The sequence below is a fragment of the Rhinopithecus bieti genome, unplaced genomic scaffold (genome assembly GCF_001698545.2).
Source record: "Rhinopithecus bieti isolate Rb0 unplaced genomic scaffold, ASM169854v2 scaffold_37617, whole genome shotgun sequence".
NCBI lineage: Eukaryota > Metazoa > Chordata > Mammalia > Primates > Cercopithecidae > Rhinopithecus > Rhinopithecus bieti.
In genome coordinates this window covers 24,701-43,081 of record NW_016815545.1, presented here as the reverse complement: position 1 = coordinate 43,081, position 18,381 = coordinate 24,701, and the positions used below count along the sequence as shown (strand labels likewise).

The 18,381-nt window shown below is 53.4% G+C and overlaps 1 protein-coding gene across 1 annotated transcript in view; it reads right to left on the bottom strand.

Moving 5' to 3' along the window:
* LOC108516075 (serine hydrolase-like protein) overlaps nucleotides 1-12,014 on the bottom strand; it is a 20,858-nt gene extending 8,844 nt beyond the window's left edge. Inside the window, exons 1-8 of the mRNA XM_017853383.1 lie at nucleotides 11,973-12,014; nucleotides 10,884-11,033; nucleotides 10,628-10,741; nucleotides 10,275-10,316; nucleotides 9,900-9,919; nucleotides 9,393-9,467; nucleotides 7,535-7,644; nucleotides 5,729-5,844 (exon numbers count right to left, since the gene is read on the bottom strand). Coding sequence (XP_017708872.1) covers nucleotides 5,729-5,844; nucleotides 7,535-7,644; nucleotides 9,393-9,467; nucleotides 9,900-9,919; nucleotides 10,275-10,316; nucleotides 10,628-10,741; nucleotides 10,884-11,033; nucleotides 11,973-11,976 — 631 coding nt within the window. The 5' untranslated portion in view covers nucleotides 11,977-12,014. The remainder of the gene's footprint in view (nucleotides 1-5,728; nucleotides 5,845-7,534; nucleotides 7,645-9,392; nucleotides 9,468-9,899; nucleotides 9,920-10,274; nucleotides 10,317-10,627; nucleotides 10,742-10,883; nucleotides 11,034-11,972) is intronic.
* Nucleotides 12,015-18,381: the final 6,367 nt, after the last annotated feature.

Below are 18,381 nucleotides of genomic sequence, written 5' to 3'. Positions count from 1 at the left end.
TTCTTATTTTCTCCATTGCAGTTTCTCCTTTTTGAGACAGAGTTCCCCTGTGTCGCTCAGGCTGGAGTGCAGTGATGTGATCTCGGCTCCCTGCAACCTCTGCCTCTCAGGTTCAAGTAATTCTCCTGCCTCAAACCTCAGAGTGGCTGGGACTACAGGCACCCGCCACCACGCCCAGCTGATTTTGTATTTTTAGTAGAGACGGGGTTTTGCCATGTTGACCAGGCTGGTCTCAAACTCCTGAGCTCAGATGACCTGTCCACCTCCTAAAGTGCTGGGATTACAGGTGTGAGCCATCACGCCCAGCCCCCATAGCACTTTCTAAGGCACTTCATCCTTTGCCTATTGACTGCTTCTCTCCTCTGCTAGAGTTCAGCTTCCACGAGGACAGTTTGGTCTGCCTTGTTCACAGCTGTATCCTCAGGACCAAGAACTGTGCCTGCCACATAGGAGGGGCTCCCAAAGTGCTCGCTGAATGAATAGACAGGTGTTTACCTCTGGGTGGGGCCCAGGAGGGGCTGGAGAGGGTTCAAAGGAACGGGTGCTGTGTCATTGTTTAGCTGTGTGATGGGTGCACAGGTTACTGTTATTAAGACTACTTTATTATTTAAACATACATATATGGGCTGGGCACTGTGTTTTGCGCCTGTAATCCCAGCATTCCGGGAGGCCTAGGCGGGTGGATCACTTAAAGCCAGGAGTTTGAGACCAGCCTGGCCAACATGGTGAAACCCCGTCTCTACTAATAAAGTACAAAAAAATTAGCCAGGTGTCATGGCGGGCGCCTGTAGTCCTAGCTACTCGGGAGGCTGAGGCATGAGAATGGCCTGAACCAGGGAGGCAGACGTTGTGGTGAGCTGAGATGGTGCCACTACACTCCAGCCTGGGTGACAGAGCAAGACTCTGTCTCAAAAAATTAAACAAAAAAACACTAAACTATACATATATGATATACCAACAAGATTTGTATGGGGGGGCCTAAACCACCTGATTTTAAAGTTCACATGGAAAAATTACACAGGCAAGAATAGCAGGAGGTCAGGCACTTGTAATTCCAGCACTTTGGGAGGGCGAAGTGGGAGGATCGCTTGAGACCAGCCTGGGTAATGGAGCAAGACCCCATCTCTACACAAAAAGCTGAAAGATTCGCCAGTCATGGTGGCAAACGCCTGTAGTCCCAGCTACTGGGAAGACTGAAGTGGGAGGGTTAAGCCAGGGAGGCAGAGGCTGCAGTGAGCCGAGATCCTGCCACTGAAATCCAGCCTGGGCAACAGAGCAAGACCCTGTCTCAAAAAAGGAAAAGAAAAAAAGACTAGTAGAAAATTCTGTAAAAGAGCCATGAAGGGAGACGGTCCCGTCAGATATGAAAATCCTCAGGGTAGGCACGATGGCTCACGCCTGTAATCCCAGTACTTTGGGAGGCCAAGGCAGGTGGATCACCTGAGGTCAGGAGTTTGAGACCAGCCTGGCCAACATGGCGAAACCCCATCTCTACTAAAATACAAAATTAGTCGGGCATGGTGGCGGACACCTGTAATCCCAGCTACTTGGGAGGCTGAGGCAGGAGAATTACTCGAACCTGGGGTGTGGAGGTTGCAGTGAGCCGAGATCGTGCCATTGCACTCTAGCTTGGACAACAAAAGCAAGACTCCATCTCAAAAGAAAATCCTCTGTCAGGCCTCAACTTAAAGCGTGTGGGACAGGCAGTCAGAGACAGACCCAAGTACAGATGGGTGTTCAGTGTCTGACCAAGGCAGCCCCTTACGTGAACAGGGTAAAGACAGACTTGTCTAAAAATGGCATTAGGCAGCTGAGGAGCCATCAGGAAAAACATGAAGTCAGATTCAAACCTCACCCTGTACACCAGATAAGAATCCAATGTAGTAAATATTTAAATGCAAGTACCAGACCCAAAATAGTATTAGTGTCAAGCATGACCTTTTAACTATGACTCAAATTCCAGAAGCCACACAAAACACATATTTTCTTTTCTTTTTTGAGACGAAGTTTCGCTCTCGTTGCCCAGACTGGAGTGCAATGGTGTGATCTCAGCTCACCGCAACCTCCACCTCCCGGGTTTAAGCAATTCTCCTGCCTCAGCCTCCCAAGTACCTGGGATTACAGGCATGCACCATCAAGCCCAGCTAATTTTGTATTTTTAGTAGAAATGGGGTTTCTCCATGTTGGTCAGGCTGGTCTCGAACTCCCAACCACAGGTGATTTGCCCACCTCAGCCTCCCAAAATGCTGGGATTATAGGCATGAGGCACCACGCCCGGCCTAGAAATCTGTACCTTTACATAAAATATTTCCATTTAAAATAAGGGCCCTTGTGCCCTTCCTCCAAAAAATAAAAGAGCACAAGAAAAATAAATAAAATCTGGGCAATCTATTCAAAATTCCCCCCATACCAAATGTTTTTGTTTAAACTGCACAAGTTAAACAAATCATACCTGCAACCTGAATGCAGCCCAGCTTATGAAGATCTGAACCATCCCCACAGCATGGGGCTTCAGGGCTCAGCTATTTTTGTTTTGTTTTTAAGACAGGGTTGGCTGGGCACGGTGGCTCACACCTGTAATCCCAGCACTTTGGGAGGTCGAGGCAGTAGGATCATTAGAGTTCAGGAGTTCGAGACTAGCCTGGGCAACATGGTGAAACCCCATCTCTATGAAAAATACAAAAATTAGCCAGGTGTGGTGGTGCACACCTGTGGTCCCAGCCACTCAAGAGGTTGAGGTAGGAGGATCGCCTGATCCCATGAGGCCAAGGCTTCAGTGAGCCAAGGTCATGCCACTGCATTCCAGCCTGAGTGACAGGCCAAGACCCTGATTTTTAAAAACAAAAAACGAAACAAAAAACACAGGAAAAAGACAGGGTCTTGCTAGAGTGCAGTGGCACAATCATGGTTCCCTGAGGCCTCCGACTCCTGCGCTCATGTGAGTCTCCCGCTTCAGCCTCCCAAGTAGCTGGGAGCATAGGTGCGCCGCCATGGTGATGCCGTTTAATTTTGAATTTTTTGTAGAGATGGGGAGGTCTCCCTATATTGTCCAGGCTGGTCTTGAATTCCTGCCTCAAGTGATCCTCCTACCTGGCCTCCCAAAATGCGGGGATTACAGGCACGTCTGAATATGATTGGCCAGGGGCCAGATACGGACACAGACTATCCCTCTGTCCTTAGGGCACCACAGGCAGAGTGGGCTCCTCCCTCCTTCATGGGAACACTTCAAGATGGTTTCCACAAAGCCAGTATTGTGCGCCTTGAACTTAGATGAGAAAATAAAGACCTCATCTCCTCTGCTCTCTCCCCATCCTGCACCACCCGCTCACACCTCCAGGCCTGTCCTGCCAGCTCCTTTCTCTTCCTGGAGTCCGTAGGAGCAGCTCCCACACCTGCACTGCTTTGCTCAAAAGTCACCTTCTCATGAGGCCCACCCAGACCCTCCTATTCAGAAGAGGAAGTGGAGCTGCAGCCTCTCCAGCAATGCTCGCTGCCCTCCCGACTCTGCCTCCTCCACAAGCCCTCCCCTCCTCACGCACTCTGTAACCCATCCAGAGAACCTCACAGACAAGCCAACGGGCTCCAGAGGCTCCCAGCAGCCAGAGAGGCGGGAACAGATTCTCCCTCACAGCCCTCGGAAGGAACCAGCCCTGCCAAGGCCTTGACCTTGGACCCTGAACTCCGGAACTATGGGGAAACGTGTCTTGGTGGTTTAAGCTCCAGATTCTGGAGGGATCAGGTTGGATGATGGGGGCGGGGGAGGATAGAATGTGAACTCTCAGGTGCTCTGGGGCTGGAGGGAAGGATTTGGGAGGAACTGACATAGTCCTTGAGGCACTGGGTGGGGGTCTGGGTACTGTCTTCTTTTAGGTTATTTCCTTCATTTACAGCAGCTGGGTCCCAAAAGGCCATAACTGCTGTAGAGGGCTCGTCCGCACACAACATTCCAGCCAGCTTCCCCAGACCCGGGGGTCACCTCCTTCTCAGCCCTCCCTCTTGCCTGTTCCCTCACCCCCCTGACACCCACATAGGGATTCCTGGTCAGCATCCTGCATTCACTGTTTCCTGTGATCTGGACCTAATCAGATTCCCCGGCCTCATCACAGATTAGCTCACTTCTGTGCCTGGGGCTCCCTAGGTCAGCCATCTGTGAGGCATGTCCAGGAAGCCTGGGCCCGGGGTGCTTGACCTCCCCTCCCCATGATGGGTTTCCAGGGAAGCGAGATAAAGGTTCAGAGATGATCACAAAGACCCAGCAGGTCCCAAACTGGCAACTGAGGCCAAAACAACCCACAGGTGCCGCTCTTTAGACACTCATATCCATTTCTGGATTCATGACACCTAAAAATCCACAACTCAGCAGATCAACTGCAGAGCTGAGCAACTGGAAATTCTGGCCACACAAGACTGAATTCCCACTTGACTAGCACTGGCCCAGCTGCCTGCCACGGTGGGCTGACTCCAGCTTCAAAGACCCTACGCATCCCATAGCCTCCCTCCAGCCGGCATGGTGGACTCCACAACACACCCCCACCCCGCCCCCAGGTGCCGGAGTTTCTGACCCCTGCATCACTCAGCACTTTATAAAGGGAAGGCACATGCCCACCTTGCCTGATCCGATGAGCGCAAAAACCCAAGACCTTGCTTGTCACCTGAGTAAACAAGGGGAGTTTAAAAGGGAAAGGACTGTCCCAGGTTCACTCAGCGGGCAGTGTCAGGAAGCCAGGTTGTTACGCTCAACTCAGCACATTTTCCGTCCGACGACACTATCTCCCTCCAGCTGTTCCCTCACCTTGGGAGAGCTGCCTCCCGGACCACCCCTCTGGAGCAGGACCTGCCACGAGTCTCTTCTAGAACACTGTGTATTTCCTTCGTTATATCCAGAGAATGTCCAACTGCTCATGTGCCTGTTGACCGGTTTATCATCTGCTGTCTCTTCCAACAGGTCTAGGCCTACTGCTCCGGACTCCTCCTTGCTCAACTCCAGGGGCGCCATTTGTGAGCGGGCAGACCCTGGAGTTGTGATGCTGGGGGTCTGGCCCCACTGAGGAGAGGGACAGTGGATTCTTGCTCACGGGCAGCCTCACTGAGCCGGGGCCTGCAGCGCACCTTAGAAAGATTCCTGGGCAGGCACAGTGGCTTCACACCTGTAGTCCAACTACTCTACGGGCTGAATGTGGGACGATGTCTGGAGCAGCCCAGGAGGTAGAGGCTGTAGTGAGCCACGATGGTGCCACCGCACTCCAGCCTAGATGACAGAGTGAGACCTTGTCTCAAAAAGAAGAACGAACGAAAGAAAAAAAATTCCTGGGTAAAAAGCAAAGTGCAGAAATTGCTTGTGGCAGAAGCTTCTCTGAAGCCAAGACACACCACCTCCACCTCTCCATTGTGAAAAGCCTCTCCTAAGTCACTCAGCCCCTGGTATGTCCTCACAGCCTGCCCCTGACGCTGGGTACCCACCCCAGGTCGAGCAGAGCATGGCCGCAACATTCACCAACATTTAGTCCAAGACACTTGACCAAACTCTCCCAGAGTGTGGCTTTCTGGGATGTGCAGTAGCTGTATGGCCTCGCCCGGGTCACTTGGCAACACTGAGCCTCAGTTTCTCCTGCTGTAAATGGGATGAGGGTGAGGCAGGAGGGGGATTCAGTGAGATGCTATTTGCAAAGTGCTTAGTATCCTGCCTAGTCTAGGGCAAGTCCTTGACATCCTCAGTAAGAATAGTTACAAATATACAACGGCCTTGGACAGCGGAGTCCCTTACCTGTGGCCACCTTTGTGGTTCCTCTTTGCAGAAGGAGCTCCCCGCACTCCTCATTCAAGTGGCTATTGGTCTTCAGTAACCTGGGAGAGACAGAAGGATGCTGGGTGCCTGGAGGCCAATAAAGAGGAGGTCAGAGGACGTCAGATGAAAAGGAGAGGGCGGCCGGGGATGGTGGCTCATGCCTGTAATACCAGCACTTTGGGAGGCTGAGATGGGCGAATCACCTGAGGTCAGGAGTTCGAGAGCAGCCTGGCCAACATGGTAAAATCTCTACTAAAAATATAAAACTTAGCTGGACGTGGTGGTGTGTGCCTATAATCCCAGCTACTTGGGAGGCTGAGGCATGAGAATCACTTGAACCCAAGAAGCGGAGGTTGCAGTGAGCTGAGATTATCGCACTGCACTCCAGCTTGGGGAACAGAGCGAGATTTGGCCTCAAAGAAAAAAAAAGAAAAAAAAAGAAGTGCAGTGAAAGGGAGGAAAAGGGAGGTCACCCACAAAGGGTGCATGTGTTCCGTGGTTTTTTGTGTTCTTTTTTTCTTCTTCTTTTGTGAGACAGAGCATCGCTCTGTCGCCCAGGCTAGAGTGCAGTGGCGCAATCTTGGCTTACTGCAAGCTCTGCCTCCCGGGTTCACGCCATTCTCCTGCCTCAGCCTCCCGAGTAGCTGGGACTACAGGTGCCCGCCACCATGCCCGGCTAATTTTTTGTATTTTTTAGTAGACACAGGGTTTTACCATGTTAGCCAGGACGCTCTCAATCTCCTGACTTCATGATCCACCTGCATCGGCCTCCCAAAGTGCTGGGATTACAGGCCTGAGCCACTGCGTCCGACCCTTCTTTTTAATTGAGACAGGGTCTCACTCTGTCACCCAGGCTGGAGTGCAGTGACATGATCATGGGTCTCCGCCTCAACCTCCTGGGGCTGCACAATCCTCCCAACTAAGGGTGCCGAGTAGCTGGGACCACAGGCGTGTGCCACCGTGACCAGCTAATTTTTTTTTGTTTTTGATATAGGGTTTCACTGTGTCGCTAAGGCTAGTCTCTACTCCTGGGCACAAGCTATCTTCCACCTCAGCTTCCCAGTGTGCTGGGATTACAGGTGTGAGCCACTGCGCCTGGACTGTGTCCCGTGTTTCAATGGCATATTTACAGCGGCAGGGTATGTGTGCGCGCGTGCGTGTGGTGGGGCAGTGGGGGGCTTCTCCTCTTTCAGACAACAAATATGTGTGGAGCTCCGACCCACCAGGCCCACTGCCAGATGCAGGAGGCATAAACATGACCAAGTCAGCCATAGTGGGGGTTGCGGGGATCACAGGCCTCGGGAAACAGGGGAGTCAGTAGGCTCTTACTGGACAGTGTGGTTACCTGCAGGGCAGGGAGGGACAGCTCGCCTGGGGGTGTAAGGGCAGAGTTCCCAGCTGAGGCCCTCAGGAGTGGGGAAGCCAGTGAGCAAGCACCGGGGAGAATTCCAGCTAAGGGAGCCCAGGCTGGAGTCCCAGAGGGGAGAGAAGGTGTGGAAGCAGCATGTGCTCGGGGAGAGGCGGGGGCTGAGAGGTGTGGGGAGGGTATTGGAGTAAGTAAGGGGCATGGCTGGAGCAGGGGCAGAGGGAAAGGAGATAACGTCCCTGAAGACCCTGGGAAGCCTGGTGCTCAGTGTGACCCCAGAGAGAAACAGGAATGTTGGGTGAGAGGGAGAGAGGAGCTTCCCCACGTCTCACAGGGTGTCCTCCCATGGACCCCACAGCTCCCCATCCACACCAGGAACTCACCTCTGCAGCAGCTGCTTCAGGCTTAACACGCTCGAGGGCTCCTGGGAGGCCTCTACCTGCAGCATGTGCTCTATGGCTCTCCGCTTGTAGGTCAGCAAGTTCTCCACTTCCTAAGGAGGCACAGTTGGCTGGGTGGGCAGGGATCCAGGCTGCAGACCAGGCCTCCGCCCCTCCCAGCCCTGCCCTCTGCTCTCGCTGAGCCCCTCTCGGCAAAGGGCACACAGACCCAGCCCTGGCTAGTCAGCCCTGCGATTCTGAACGAGTCTCTGCTTCGTCTCAGTCACAGCCAGCCTGGTCTTGCCTGCGGCCAGGGGCAGTTGAAGAAATCAGGTGGAATGATGGGGAGGAAGGGGAATCTGTGTCAACTGCTAAGTGCTTTGCAAAGGCATGAAATTAGGGCCCAGAGGCCATGAACCATCGGGGTTGGCAATTTCTTCTGGTTCAACAAATGCCGTCATTCTCAGTGGCAGGAAGGGGGGGCGGAAAGGGTGCCGTTTTGGGGTTTCCGAGCTCCCCCAGGATGCGTGGCTCATTCTGTGAGGACAGCCTCGGGCCCACTGCCTGGGGCCGCAGAGGGGGCAACTCCCATCTACCCACCCCTGAGAATGGAGGACAAGAGGAACAAATGCCCCTCTTGACTCACCCAGGAGGAAGCCGCCGGGGGCACTGTGCTTATCAATTCAGTGGGTGAAATGCAGAAAGAAGGGAGTGTCTGCTGTCTGCCATCTGTGAACTGGATCCTCACAATAGTCCCTGAGCTAGCTGAGCTCATGCAAGGAACATTTACTGAGCCCTTCCTAGGTGCCAGGATTTGGGGAGTGGTGACAAAGAGATGGACATGATTCTTGCCCTTATGGCATCTGTGGTCGTTGTTTTTTTCTTTTTTGGAGATGGAGTTTCACTCTTGTTGCCCAGGTTGGAGTGCAAAGGCGCGATCTCAGCTCACCACAAACTCCGCCTCCCGGGTTCAAGTGATTCTCCTGCCTTAGCCTCCCGAGTAGCTGGGATTACAGTCATGCGCCACCACACCTAGCTAATCTCATATTTTCAGTAGAGACGGGGTTTCTCCATGTTGGTCAGGCTGGTCTCGAACTCCTGACCTCAGGTGATCCGCCCGCCTTGGCCTCCCAAAGTGCTGGGATTACAGGCATGAGCCACCGCATCTGGCCGATCTGTGGTCCTTCTATAGACAAAAAAACTGAAACTGACGGGAGTTGTGTCACAACTGAGAGGCTGAGACCTTGGCAAGAAAATGACAGGATGTCAGGGCTGGCCAGGTCATTGAGCCCAACCTCATTTTTACAGGTGTGGGAACTAAGGCCCAGAGAGGCAAAGTAACTTGCCAGGGGTCACCCAGCAGGTAAACAACCAGGCCAGGACCCAGATGCAGGGACAGTACTGGTTATGGGTAGTGGTGGCCAGAGGGGTCAGTACTTGTTCCATCAGTTCACTTTTAGGGCTGTCATGTGTGGTGGTGCAACGTGTACACAGTGCAAAGGCATTTGACTGGGTGTGAGTGCAGTGCGCCTGCCCAGCTGTGTGCCCTACAACATCCTCCACCCATGGCTCCTGCCCTCTTCCACCGCCTGCCACTGCATGATCAGCCTGGCATTCTGCAGATCCCAAGCCACACATCCAGTTTCCAAGGGGTCCCCCACACCCCTTCTCCTGACCACTCCTAGGGGTATAAGCAGCAGAAAGCTGTCCTCTGGTGGAGAGCGCGTCCCTGACTCCCCTTTCCCACCCTCTGCCGCCTTCTCCTGCTTCCCTAATGTCCACCAAAGGAGACAGGGCTGAGAGCACTGCCCGGAGTCCAGGTCCCCCTAATGACAGCACGCATGAAAGCCCCGCTTCTCACATTCGATTCCAGGAGAAGTAGCGGCGAGTCCAGCAAGATAAGTTTATTCACCATCTCGGGGAAGATACAGGAAAACTGTGAGGACAGCAGAAGGGGAGAATGAATAGGGGAAGAAGGAAAGGACACACCCACCTTTCCCAGGGGACCCTGGAGCTCCCGGAAACATCTTTTAGGCTAGGGGGTGGGTGCTGACCAAGGGGCCAGAAGGAGAATATTCTATCCTATGGTGTGCCTTCCCCCACCACCCCCAAGTCTGCACCTAGCACTGAACTCCAGACCCTGGTGATGGCTGGACTCCAGGATGCTCTGGGACAGGGTATGGGGGCGTGAAAACATTAACTCTACCAGGAGTTTCCACTGTTTACACCAACTTCCTGGCATAATGACTATTACTGTGACAGGAGGAGGCACTTCCTTGTCCCAGGTGCCTTCTCCTTCCTCCTCTGTGCTCCCCTCCCTACCCCACCCTATGGACCCCCAGTTGGCCACACAAAGCCATCTACTCACCATTCCGCCCACAATGCCACCTGGGGGACAAAAGAGCCGTGAGTGACATTCCCTCACTCCCTCCCCAGCTGCAAACCCTAAAGCTTCTTCCCACCAGTGGTGGAGGGAGAGGGGGGCTCCATATGGGTGGCTGGGGGCTCAGTATCTGGGCCGTGATGGCCCCTTCATCAGACCCGACCACTCAAAAGACCACATTTCCCTCATCTCTGTGTCCCTTGCAGCAGTTGCCTGAGGTCAGAGGGTACAGTGGTCAATCTGATGCTCTCATCTCTCTGCAGATCTCATAAGTGCAGGGGAAAGCGGTGGGGCAGCAGCTCCTATCCTTCCCTCCCAGCCCAACTCCAGGCCCATGTGGCTGCTGGTCAGTGTACTCACCGAAGCTGTGGCCCAGAATGGAGAACTGATTCCATTTCAAGGCTGGAAACATAAGGAGCCAGAACGTCCGGCTGTGCACAGGCTCAGCCCGCCTTTTCGCTTCTACTACCCGGGCTCAGGAAATCCCTTCCCAGCATCTGGAGTGTCCACCCAGGAGACCAGCTTGGGGGAACCACAGGAGGAAGCAAACTCTTCAACTTTCCTAAGATCTCCCGTGAATTGCTGGCAGACCTGGGGCCAGAGCCCAGGCCCCACTTCCAGGCCAGTGCAGCTTCCTGGATCCTACCCCGACTCCAGTGATAAGAGGGGGTGTCCCAGGGCAACCCCGCGCTGAAAAATACACTGCTTCTTACCTGCCACAACTCTTCGGATCTCACTCACAAAAGTCTGTTGGTAATATGGGACACCTGGGCTGTAATGGGATGAGAGCCCATGACCTCCGAAATCCATGGCAACATAATAAAAGTCTGAAACAGAGAAGCGGGTTGGAGGGTAGGAAGAGGTGTCTATGCCAGCTGTCTCCCCACCCTCCTCACTCCCCTGCAGACCTCCCCCCTCATCTTCTTGCCCACTTTCCCCCTGGACTTCCCTTCAGCTCCAGCCTCACACCTTGCGGGAGAAGAGGGATGAGTCTGTCGAAGGAGTTGGCATTGTCCAGCCAGCCATGCAGGCAGAGAACTGGAGGGCCCTGCAGGGAGCCCCAGGCTTTGGCTGTGATGTGGCCCCAGGGCACAGCCAGCTTCAGCTCTGAGATCAGACCTGAAAGACAGAGCTGGGTCTTTCATTCCTTACGTCATTCATCCATGAAGCTGGTGCTCCCTGAGCCCCTTATCTCTACCTGCTGCGCTTGAGCCAGGGGTCATGTCCAGAGAGACTCAGACCTTTAGTTGCCCCCAGAAGGTTACGGGGGGAGAGAGAGCCAGACATGGGTGTGGAGACTCCCAGAGGAGGGAAAGATAAGCTAAGCCAGAAAAACCTAAGACAGGCCTCACAGCATGCACCGCACTTAAACTGGGGCAGAACCTTCTAGAATGTGCTGGGGCAGATGCGCTGGTCATGCCCGGACCCTACCACTTGCAGGCTGAGTGACCTTGGATAAAGTACTGAACTGTCCTGAGACTCAGTTTCCTTTCCTGTAAAACAGGAGTAAACAGAGTAAACAGCCAGTTTCCTTAGCCTTTCCCAAGGGCCAGAGGGGTGCCAAACCCTCACACATGCAGCAGGTGGGACCACTGTCACTCTCACTGCACAGAGCGGGAAACTGAGGCACTGGGAGCTGCAGTACATGCCCAACATCACACTGGGCGACAGGGAAGGAGTGGAAATTTAGGACAGGCGGTGGGACTCCAGGACCCACTACGGCCCCCAGAGCTCGCAGCCTCCGCCATCCCTGCCGGGCTGGAGACTCGCGCGCCCCCGACCCCACGCGCATTCTCGGCTAACTCAGGGGCTCCTGGAACCCTGTGAGGCCACGTGCGGCCGCGTCCCGGGGCCCCTACCTCCCGGCCGGTCTCGCTCTCACGCCCCGGGACTGCCGAGGAAGGAGCTGCGACACCCAGGAGGGCGACGCCGTCGGCAAACCCTCCGCTCCATCCCGCCCTCCTCCACAGTCCCAATCAGGTGGGTGGGCAGCGAGGCGTTCGCTCGAGGCCTCCTAGTCCCACTGGGGTCTAAGGATACCTGGTGCGGCGTTCTCACCCATCGCTCTTTTCCCGCGAATGCGCGGCCGTCACTCCCTCACACCTGGCTCAGTCGCCAGAGGGGAGAGACGCCGGTACTTCCAGGCCCTGCCTCTAGTCTCTTCCGCCCCGCCCCGCCCCATGCAGGCCACGCCTCCACGCCTCACGCCCCGCCTTCACCCCGCCCTCTCTGCGCCCTGGCCGGCCCCGCTCCGGGGGCCGCCGGCCCCACCCCTAGGCCGCCCCGCCCCGCTCCACTCCACGCAGGCCCTGCAACTCCAACAGTCCCCGTCCGCGTTCAGAAGACCCCGCCTTCTCACCACCCTGCCAGCGCGCCCTGGCGGGCCCTGCTTCCACTCCGCCGGCTCCACCCCAGGAAGGCCCCCGCCACACCCGCCAGGCCCCGCGTTCGCACCACCTTGTCCGCGCCCACCGGCTGGAAGCCAGCAGGGTCCCAATCCCTGGGTAGTCCTGACGGCCGCCCCCACGTCCTCGCGGGACCAGGCCTGGGGAGCAGCCACAGCCCTTTTAAAGGTCCTGGGGTGACAGAGGCATTGAGACATGAACCCCTGTGAGGTGGGTTGGTCTCTTTCCTCTTCTGCCTTGAGGACCCATCGGCGCCCCCTCTTCACTGATTACAACAAATTTATGCCTGGGCACCAGGCTCCAGCCTGACTCAGGGATGGGGACCTGAGTTCCGGCATCTTCACCTCAATCTGTTGTGGCTCCACCAGCCCCTTCAACACAGACACATCCAGCCTCTTCTCTGTCCAGACTATTCGTGGCCTCAGTCCCCCCATTTCCACCCCCCCATCCTCATCTTCACACTCACATCCTGTTATCACAACTGGGGCTTTCCCCACCTGCCTCTCCTCACTTCCATTCCTGTGACCCTCCCCTCCTCCCACCCCCTGGGGTGGCTTGTCCTCACCCCAAGAAGACAAGAGAAATCACTTCGCGCCATGCCACCAGCTCCCCCCTGAAGCTCAGCCGTAGCTCCGATCTTACTTCCCTATGTGGGAGTCTCTGGTGCTTCTCACCGCCTGCTGGAGGGAGGTGGATTCCTGCCCCGGCATGGAAAGCCTTCTCTGGGGCCCTCTCTCCTTTATACCACATTCAACTCCAGGAATGTTGGGATACCTATCCTATGCACCTGCTCCCAATTTTCACACTCCTGTATCCTTGCTTACGCTGTTTCTTCAGCCCAGAACACGGTTCCCCTTTGCCTTTACCATTGAAATCATACCCTTCTTGTAAGGCATGGTTCAGAATCACCTGCTCCAGGAGGCGCTCTACGATCCTCCCAGGTGACACGCATCTCCCCATCTCCATTACTGCTGCTGCCACCTGCCTCTCACCCCTACCTGGTGTGGCAGTCCATTGGGTCTGGCTGCCTCTCTGGCTGAATGTCTGCCCTAAAAAGCGGAAGAAGGTTTCACTCGACTTTGTTTTTTCCAATAGCGTCTACTAGAGGACCTTGCACACAGTAGGGCCTCAATGTCTGCAGGTTGAATTGGCTGAGAACTGCTAAGAACTTCTTCTCCCAGCCTCCCTATAAAAGGGCTCACAAAAGCAGCAGCAAGCAGGGGTGGGGGAGGGTGTGGATTCTGGCGGGGATTCTTAAGATCTTATCTTCTCACCCATTATTTATGGTAACATAGTAGCCGCATCCAGAGAGATAGGAGTGTATGAAGTGTTCACATAACCACTTGTGAGACAGAAGTGTTTCCCAGGAGCTCCTCCTTCATCAGCAAGACAAGGCCCCCAAGCTAAGTCAGTGAAATAAAAACAATCGCTGACACTAAATGCAGTGTGGTATCCTGGGCTGGACCCTGGAATAGACATGGCCAAGAAGATTAGATTTATTTATTTTTATTTTTATTTTTTTTTGGTGAGACAGACATTTACTCTTGTTGCCCAGGCTTGAGTGCAGTGGCACGATCTCGGCTCACTGCATCCTCCGCCTCCCAGGTTCAAGCAATTCTCCTGCCTCGGCCTCCCGAGTAGCTGGGATTACAGATATGTGACACCACGGCCAGCTAATTTTTATATTTAGTAGAGACAGGGTTTCACCGTGAAGAACATTAGATTTAAAGACAAACAAACATGGGGTGGCTAGCAAATATGTGTACACTGAAATGTACAGTCATTTATTTATTTTTTTGAGGCGTAGTCTCGCTCTGTCGCCCACGTTGGAGTGCAGTGGTGAGATCTCGGCTCACTGCAAGCTCCGCCTCCCGGGTTCCAGTGATTTTCCTGCCGCAGCCTCCTGAGTAGCTTGGATTACAGGCACCCTCCACCACGCCCGGCTAATGTTTGTATTTTTAGTGGAGATGGGGTTTCGCCATATTGGCCAGGCTGGTCTCAAACTCCTGACCTCAGGTGATCCCCCTGCCTCAGACTCCCAAATTGCTGGGATTACAGATGTGAGCCACCTCCCCGGCCAAAATGTACAGTCATTAATGAGAGTGTTAATGAGCGTGTTTTGCTTTGCTTTACTTTTTTTTTTTTTTTTGTACAGGGTCTTGCTCTGTCACCCAGGCTGAAGAGCAGTGGTGCAATCATTACTCACTGTAGCCTTGAACACCTGGGTTCAAGGGATCCTCACTTCAATCTCCCAAGTAGCTAGGGCTACAGGAACGGACCACGATGCCCAGCTAATCTTTTTTTTTTTTTGAGGAGGAGTCTCACTCTGTCGCCCAGGCTGGAGTGCAGTGGCGTGATCTCGGCTCACTGCAAGCTTCGCCTCCCGGGTTCCCGCCATTCTCCCGCCTCAGCCTCCGAGTAGCTGGGACTACAGGCGCCCGCCACCTCGCCCGGCTAGTTTTTTGTATTTTTAGTANTTTTGAGACGGAGTCTCGCTCTTTCGCCCGGGCTGGAGTGCAGTGGCCGGATCTCAGCTCACTGCAAGCTCTGCCTCCCAGGTTTATGCCATTCTCCTGCCTCAGCCTCCCGAGTAGCTGGGACTACAGGCGCCCGCCACCTCGCCCGGCTAGGTTTTTGTATTTTTCAGTAGAGACGGGGTTTCACCGTGTTAGCCAGGATGGTCTCAGACTCCTGACCTCGTGATCCGCCCGTCTCGGCCTCCCAAAGTGCTGGGATTACAGGCTTGAGCCACCGCGCCCGGCCCTCTTTCTCTCTCTCTGTCTTTCTTTCTCTCTTTTCTTTCTTTCCTCTCTCTCTCTTTCTTTTCTTTTTTGAGACAGAGTCTTGCTCTGTCACCCAGGCTGGAGTGCAGTGGTGCAATCTCAGCTGACTGCAACCTCTGCCTCCTAGGCTCAAGCAATTCTCCCGCCTCAGCCTCCCAAGTAGCTGGGATTACAGGCATGTGCCACCGTACCCGGCTAATTTTTGTATTTTTAGTAGAGATGGGGCTTCATCATGTTGGTCAGGCTGGTCTCGAACTCCTGACCTCAAGTGATTCACCTGCTTCGGCCTCCCATAGTACTGGGATTACAGGTGTGAGCCACTGGGCCTGGCCAGTTTTTTTTCTTTTTAGTGAAAAGGTCTTGCTCTGTCGCCCAGCCTGAAGTGCCGTGGCACAGTCACAGTTCACTGCAGCCTCAAACTCCCAGGCTCAAGTAATCCTTCCACCTCGGTCTCCAGAGTAGTTGGAACTACAGGCATGCGCCACTACACCCAGCTTCAATGCATGCATTTAATGCTCTAATTTTCTTTTCTTTTTCTTTTGAGACAGGGTCTCATTCTGTTGCCCAGGCTGACCGCAGTGGTGCAGTAACGGCTCACTGGAGCCTTGACCTCCTGGGCTCCAATGATCCTCCTACCTCAGCCTTCCAAGTAGCTGAGACTATAGGCATGCACCACCATGCCTGGCTGATTTTTGATTTTTTTGTAGAGATTGAGTCTTGAACTCCTGGGCTTAAGCAATCCTCCCACCTTAGCCTCTCAGAGTGCTGGGATTACAGGAATGAGCCACCACACGGGCCTAACGCTCTAACTTTCTAAAAAAATTTTAGCTGTGTCCCATATAATTTGACATGCTGTATTTTCATTTTCATTGAGTTATTTTATTTTATTATTTTTGGGACAGAGTTGGCTCTGTTGCCCAGGTTGGAGTGCAGTGGTGTGACTGTGCCTCAGTGCAATCTCCACCTCTCAGGTTCAAGCAATTTTCCTGCCTCAGCCTCCTAAGTAGCTGGGATTACAGGTGTGCGCCACCAGGCCTGGCTAATTTTTGTATTTTTAGTAGAGATAAGGTTTCACCCTGTTGGCCAGGCTTGTCTCGAACTCCTGACCTCAAGTGATCCGCCTGCCTCCACCTCCCCAAGTGTTGGGATTACAGGCGTGAGCCACTATGCCTGGTCTAATTTTTGTATTTTTGGTAGAGACAGGGTTTCACCATGTTGCCCAGGCTGGACTCAAACTCCTGAGCTCAAGTGATCTGCCTACTTCAGCCTCCCAAAGTGCTGGGATTACAGGCATGAGCCACCGCGCCCAACAGGGCTTCTTTGTTTTTACCCTCTTCCTGTCCACCCTATTTTCACCATCTGTTTTAAGAAACTTCCTCTTTGGCCAGATGTGGTGGTTCACACCTGTAATCCACCACTTTGGGAGGCCAAGGCGGGTGGATCACCTGAGGTCAGGTGTTCAAGCCAGCCTGGCCAACATGGCAAAACCCTGTCTCTACTAAAAAATACAAAAATTAGCCGGGCATGGTGGCGCATGCCTGTAATCCCAGCTACTCTGGAGGCTGAGGCAGGAGAGTCGCTGGAACCCAGGAGGCAGAGGTTGCAGTGAGCCAAGATTGCACCACTGCACTCCAGCCTGGGTGACAGAGTGAGACCCCATCTCAAAAAAAAAAAAAAAGGAGGTTGGCTGTATATGCTGTTCTGCACCTTAGCAATATATTCCTGAGCTTCTCCTATATTTGTCAAAAAAAAAACCCCAAAAAATCACAAAGCTGCCTCATTCTTTTTTATACTTGTGAAGTCTTCTGCTGGGTGACTATTCCACGGTTGTATTTGTCTACCCTCTACAGAGAGAATATTGGAAACTTTCCCATGTTTTGTTTTACAGACAATGCTCCAATGACTAGCAGAGATAACTGTGAGATAACTTCCCAGCGGTGGGAGAGCCAGGGCAAAAGCTAAACACATTTGTCATTTTCTAGATGTTTCTGCATCACCAGACTGTCTTATTCTGCTTCCCTCCTGCACTAGACAAGCTTGCCTCCTTCCCTATTTGGCAGATGACAGTATCCAGTCTTTGAAATTGTGTCAATTTGATAGGTGAGAAATTGTATCTTACAGTGCTTAGAATTTTTTTCTTTTTATAAATTGGCTTAATCATTTTTTATATATCTAAGGATCATCTGTATTTTAATGTCCTTTCTCTACTTTTCTCCCCCCCCGATTTCTTAGAACCTTTTTTTTTTTTTTTGAGACAAGGTCTCGCTTTGTCGCCCAGGTTGGAGTGCAGTGCTGCAATCTCAGCTCACTGCAACCTCTGCCTCCCAGGTTCAAGCTATTCTCCTGCCTCAGCCTCCTGAGTAGCTGGGATTCCAGGCGCCCACCACCACACTCGGCTAATTTTTTGTATTTTTGGTAGAGATGGGGTTTCATCATGTTGGCCAGGGGCTGCTTTCAAACTCCTGACCTCAAGTCATCCACCCTCCTCAGCCCCTCAAAGTACTGGGATTACAGGGGCGAACCACAGCGCCAGGCCCAGAATCTATTTTGAAGTGGAGCCAACAGGATTTGCTGCTGGGTGTTGTGAGAGTCTGAGGAGTCATGAATGACCCACGGATGTTGGCCTGAGCAGCTGGAGGAAGTGACTTGCCATGAGCTATGGGCACAGCCAGAGCTGGCTCTGTTGACTGTTTTATCTAATGCTGACCAGCCACTGACTTACTCTTCCTACAGATACACTGAGAGTATCACACCGAGGGTCCACGGCCTTCGCTGGTCTGAGAGCAAGTGCCCTTTCTCTTGAAGTATTTGCATAATGTCTGCTTCAATGCACTGTAGCTGGTGTTCACTGTAGAGTTTCACTCTCAGGAGGAATCTTATTCCACAGCTGTAGCTGCGCATGTCTACCCAAAGATATTCACTCGCTGTGTTACCGACTCCTAGCATTCCTTACGACTGTATGGCTTTGAACTTCATCTGAGGCTTCTACACTCGTGGCTTTGACTTGGCCCTCCTCTGCTACCTTTGGTGATTCTCAGGGGCTGGTACAATTCTTTTTTTTTCTTTTTTTTCTTTTGGAGATGGAGTCTTGCTCTGTTGCCCAGGCTGGAGTGCAATGGCTGTGATCTTGGCTCACTGCAACCTCTGCCTCCTGTTCAAGTGATTCTCCTGCCTCAGCCTCCAGAGTAGCTGGGATGACAGGCGTGTGCCACCACGTCCAGCNTGCTTCAATGCACTGTAGCTGGTGTTCACTGTAGAGTTTCACTCTCAGGAGGAATC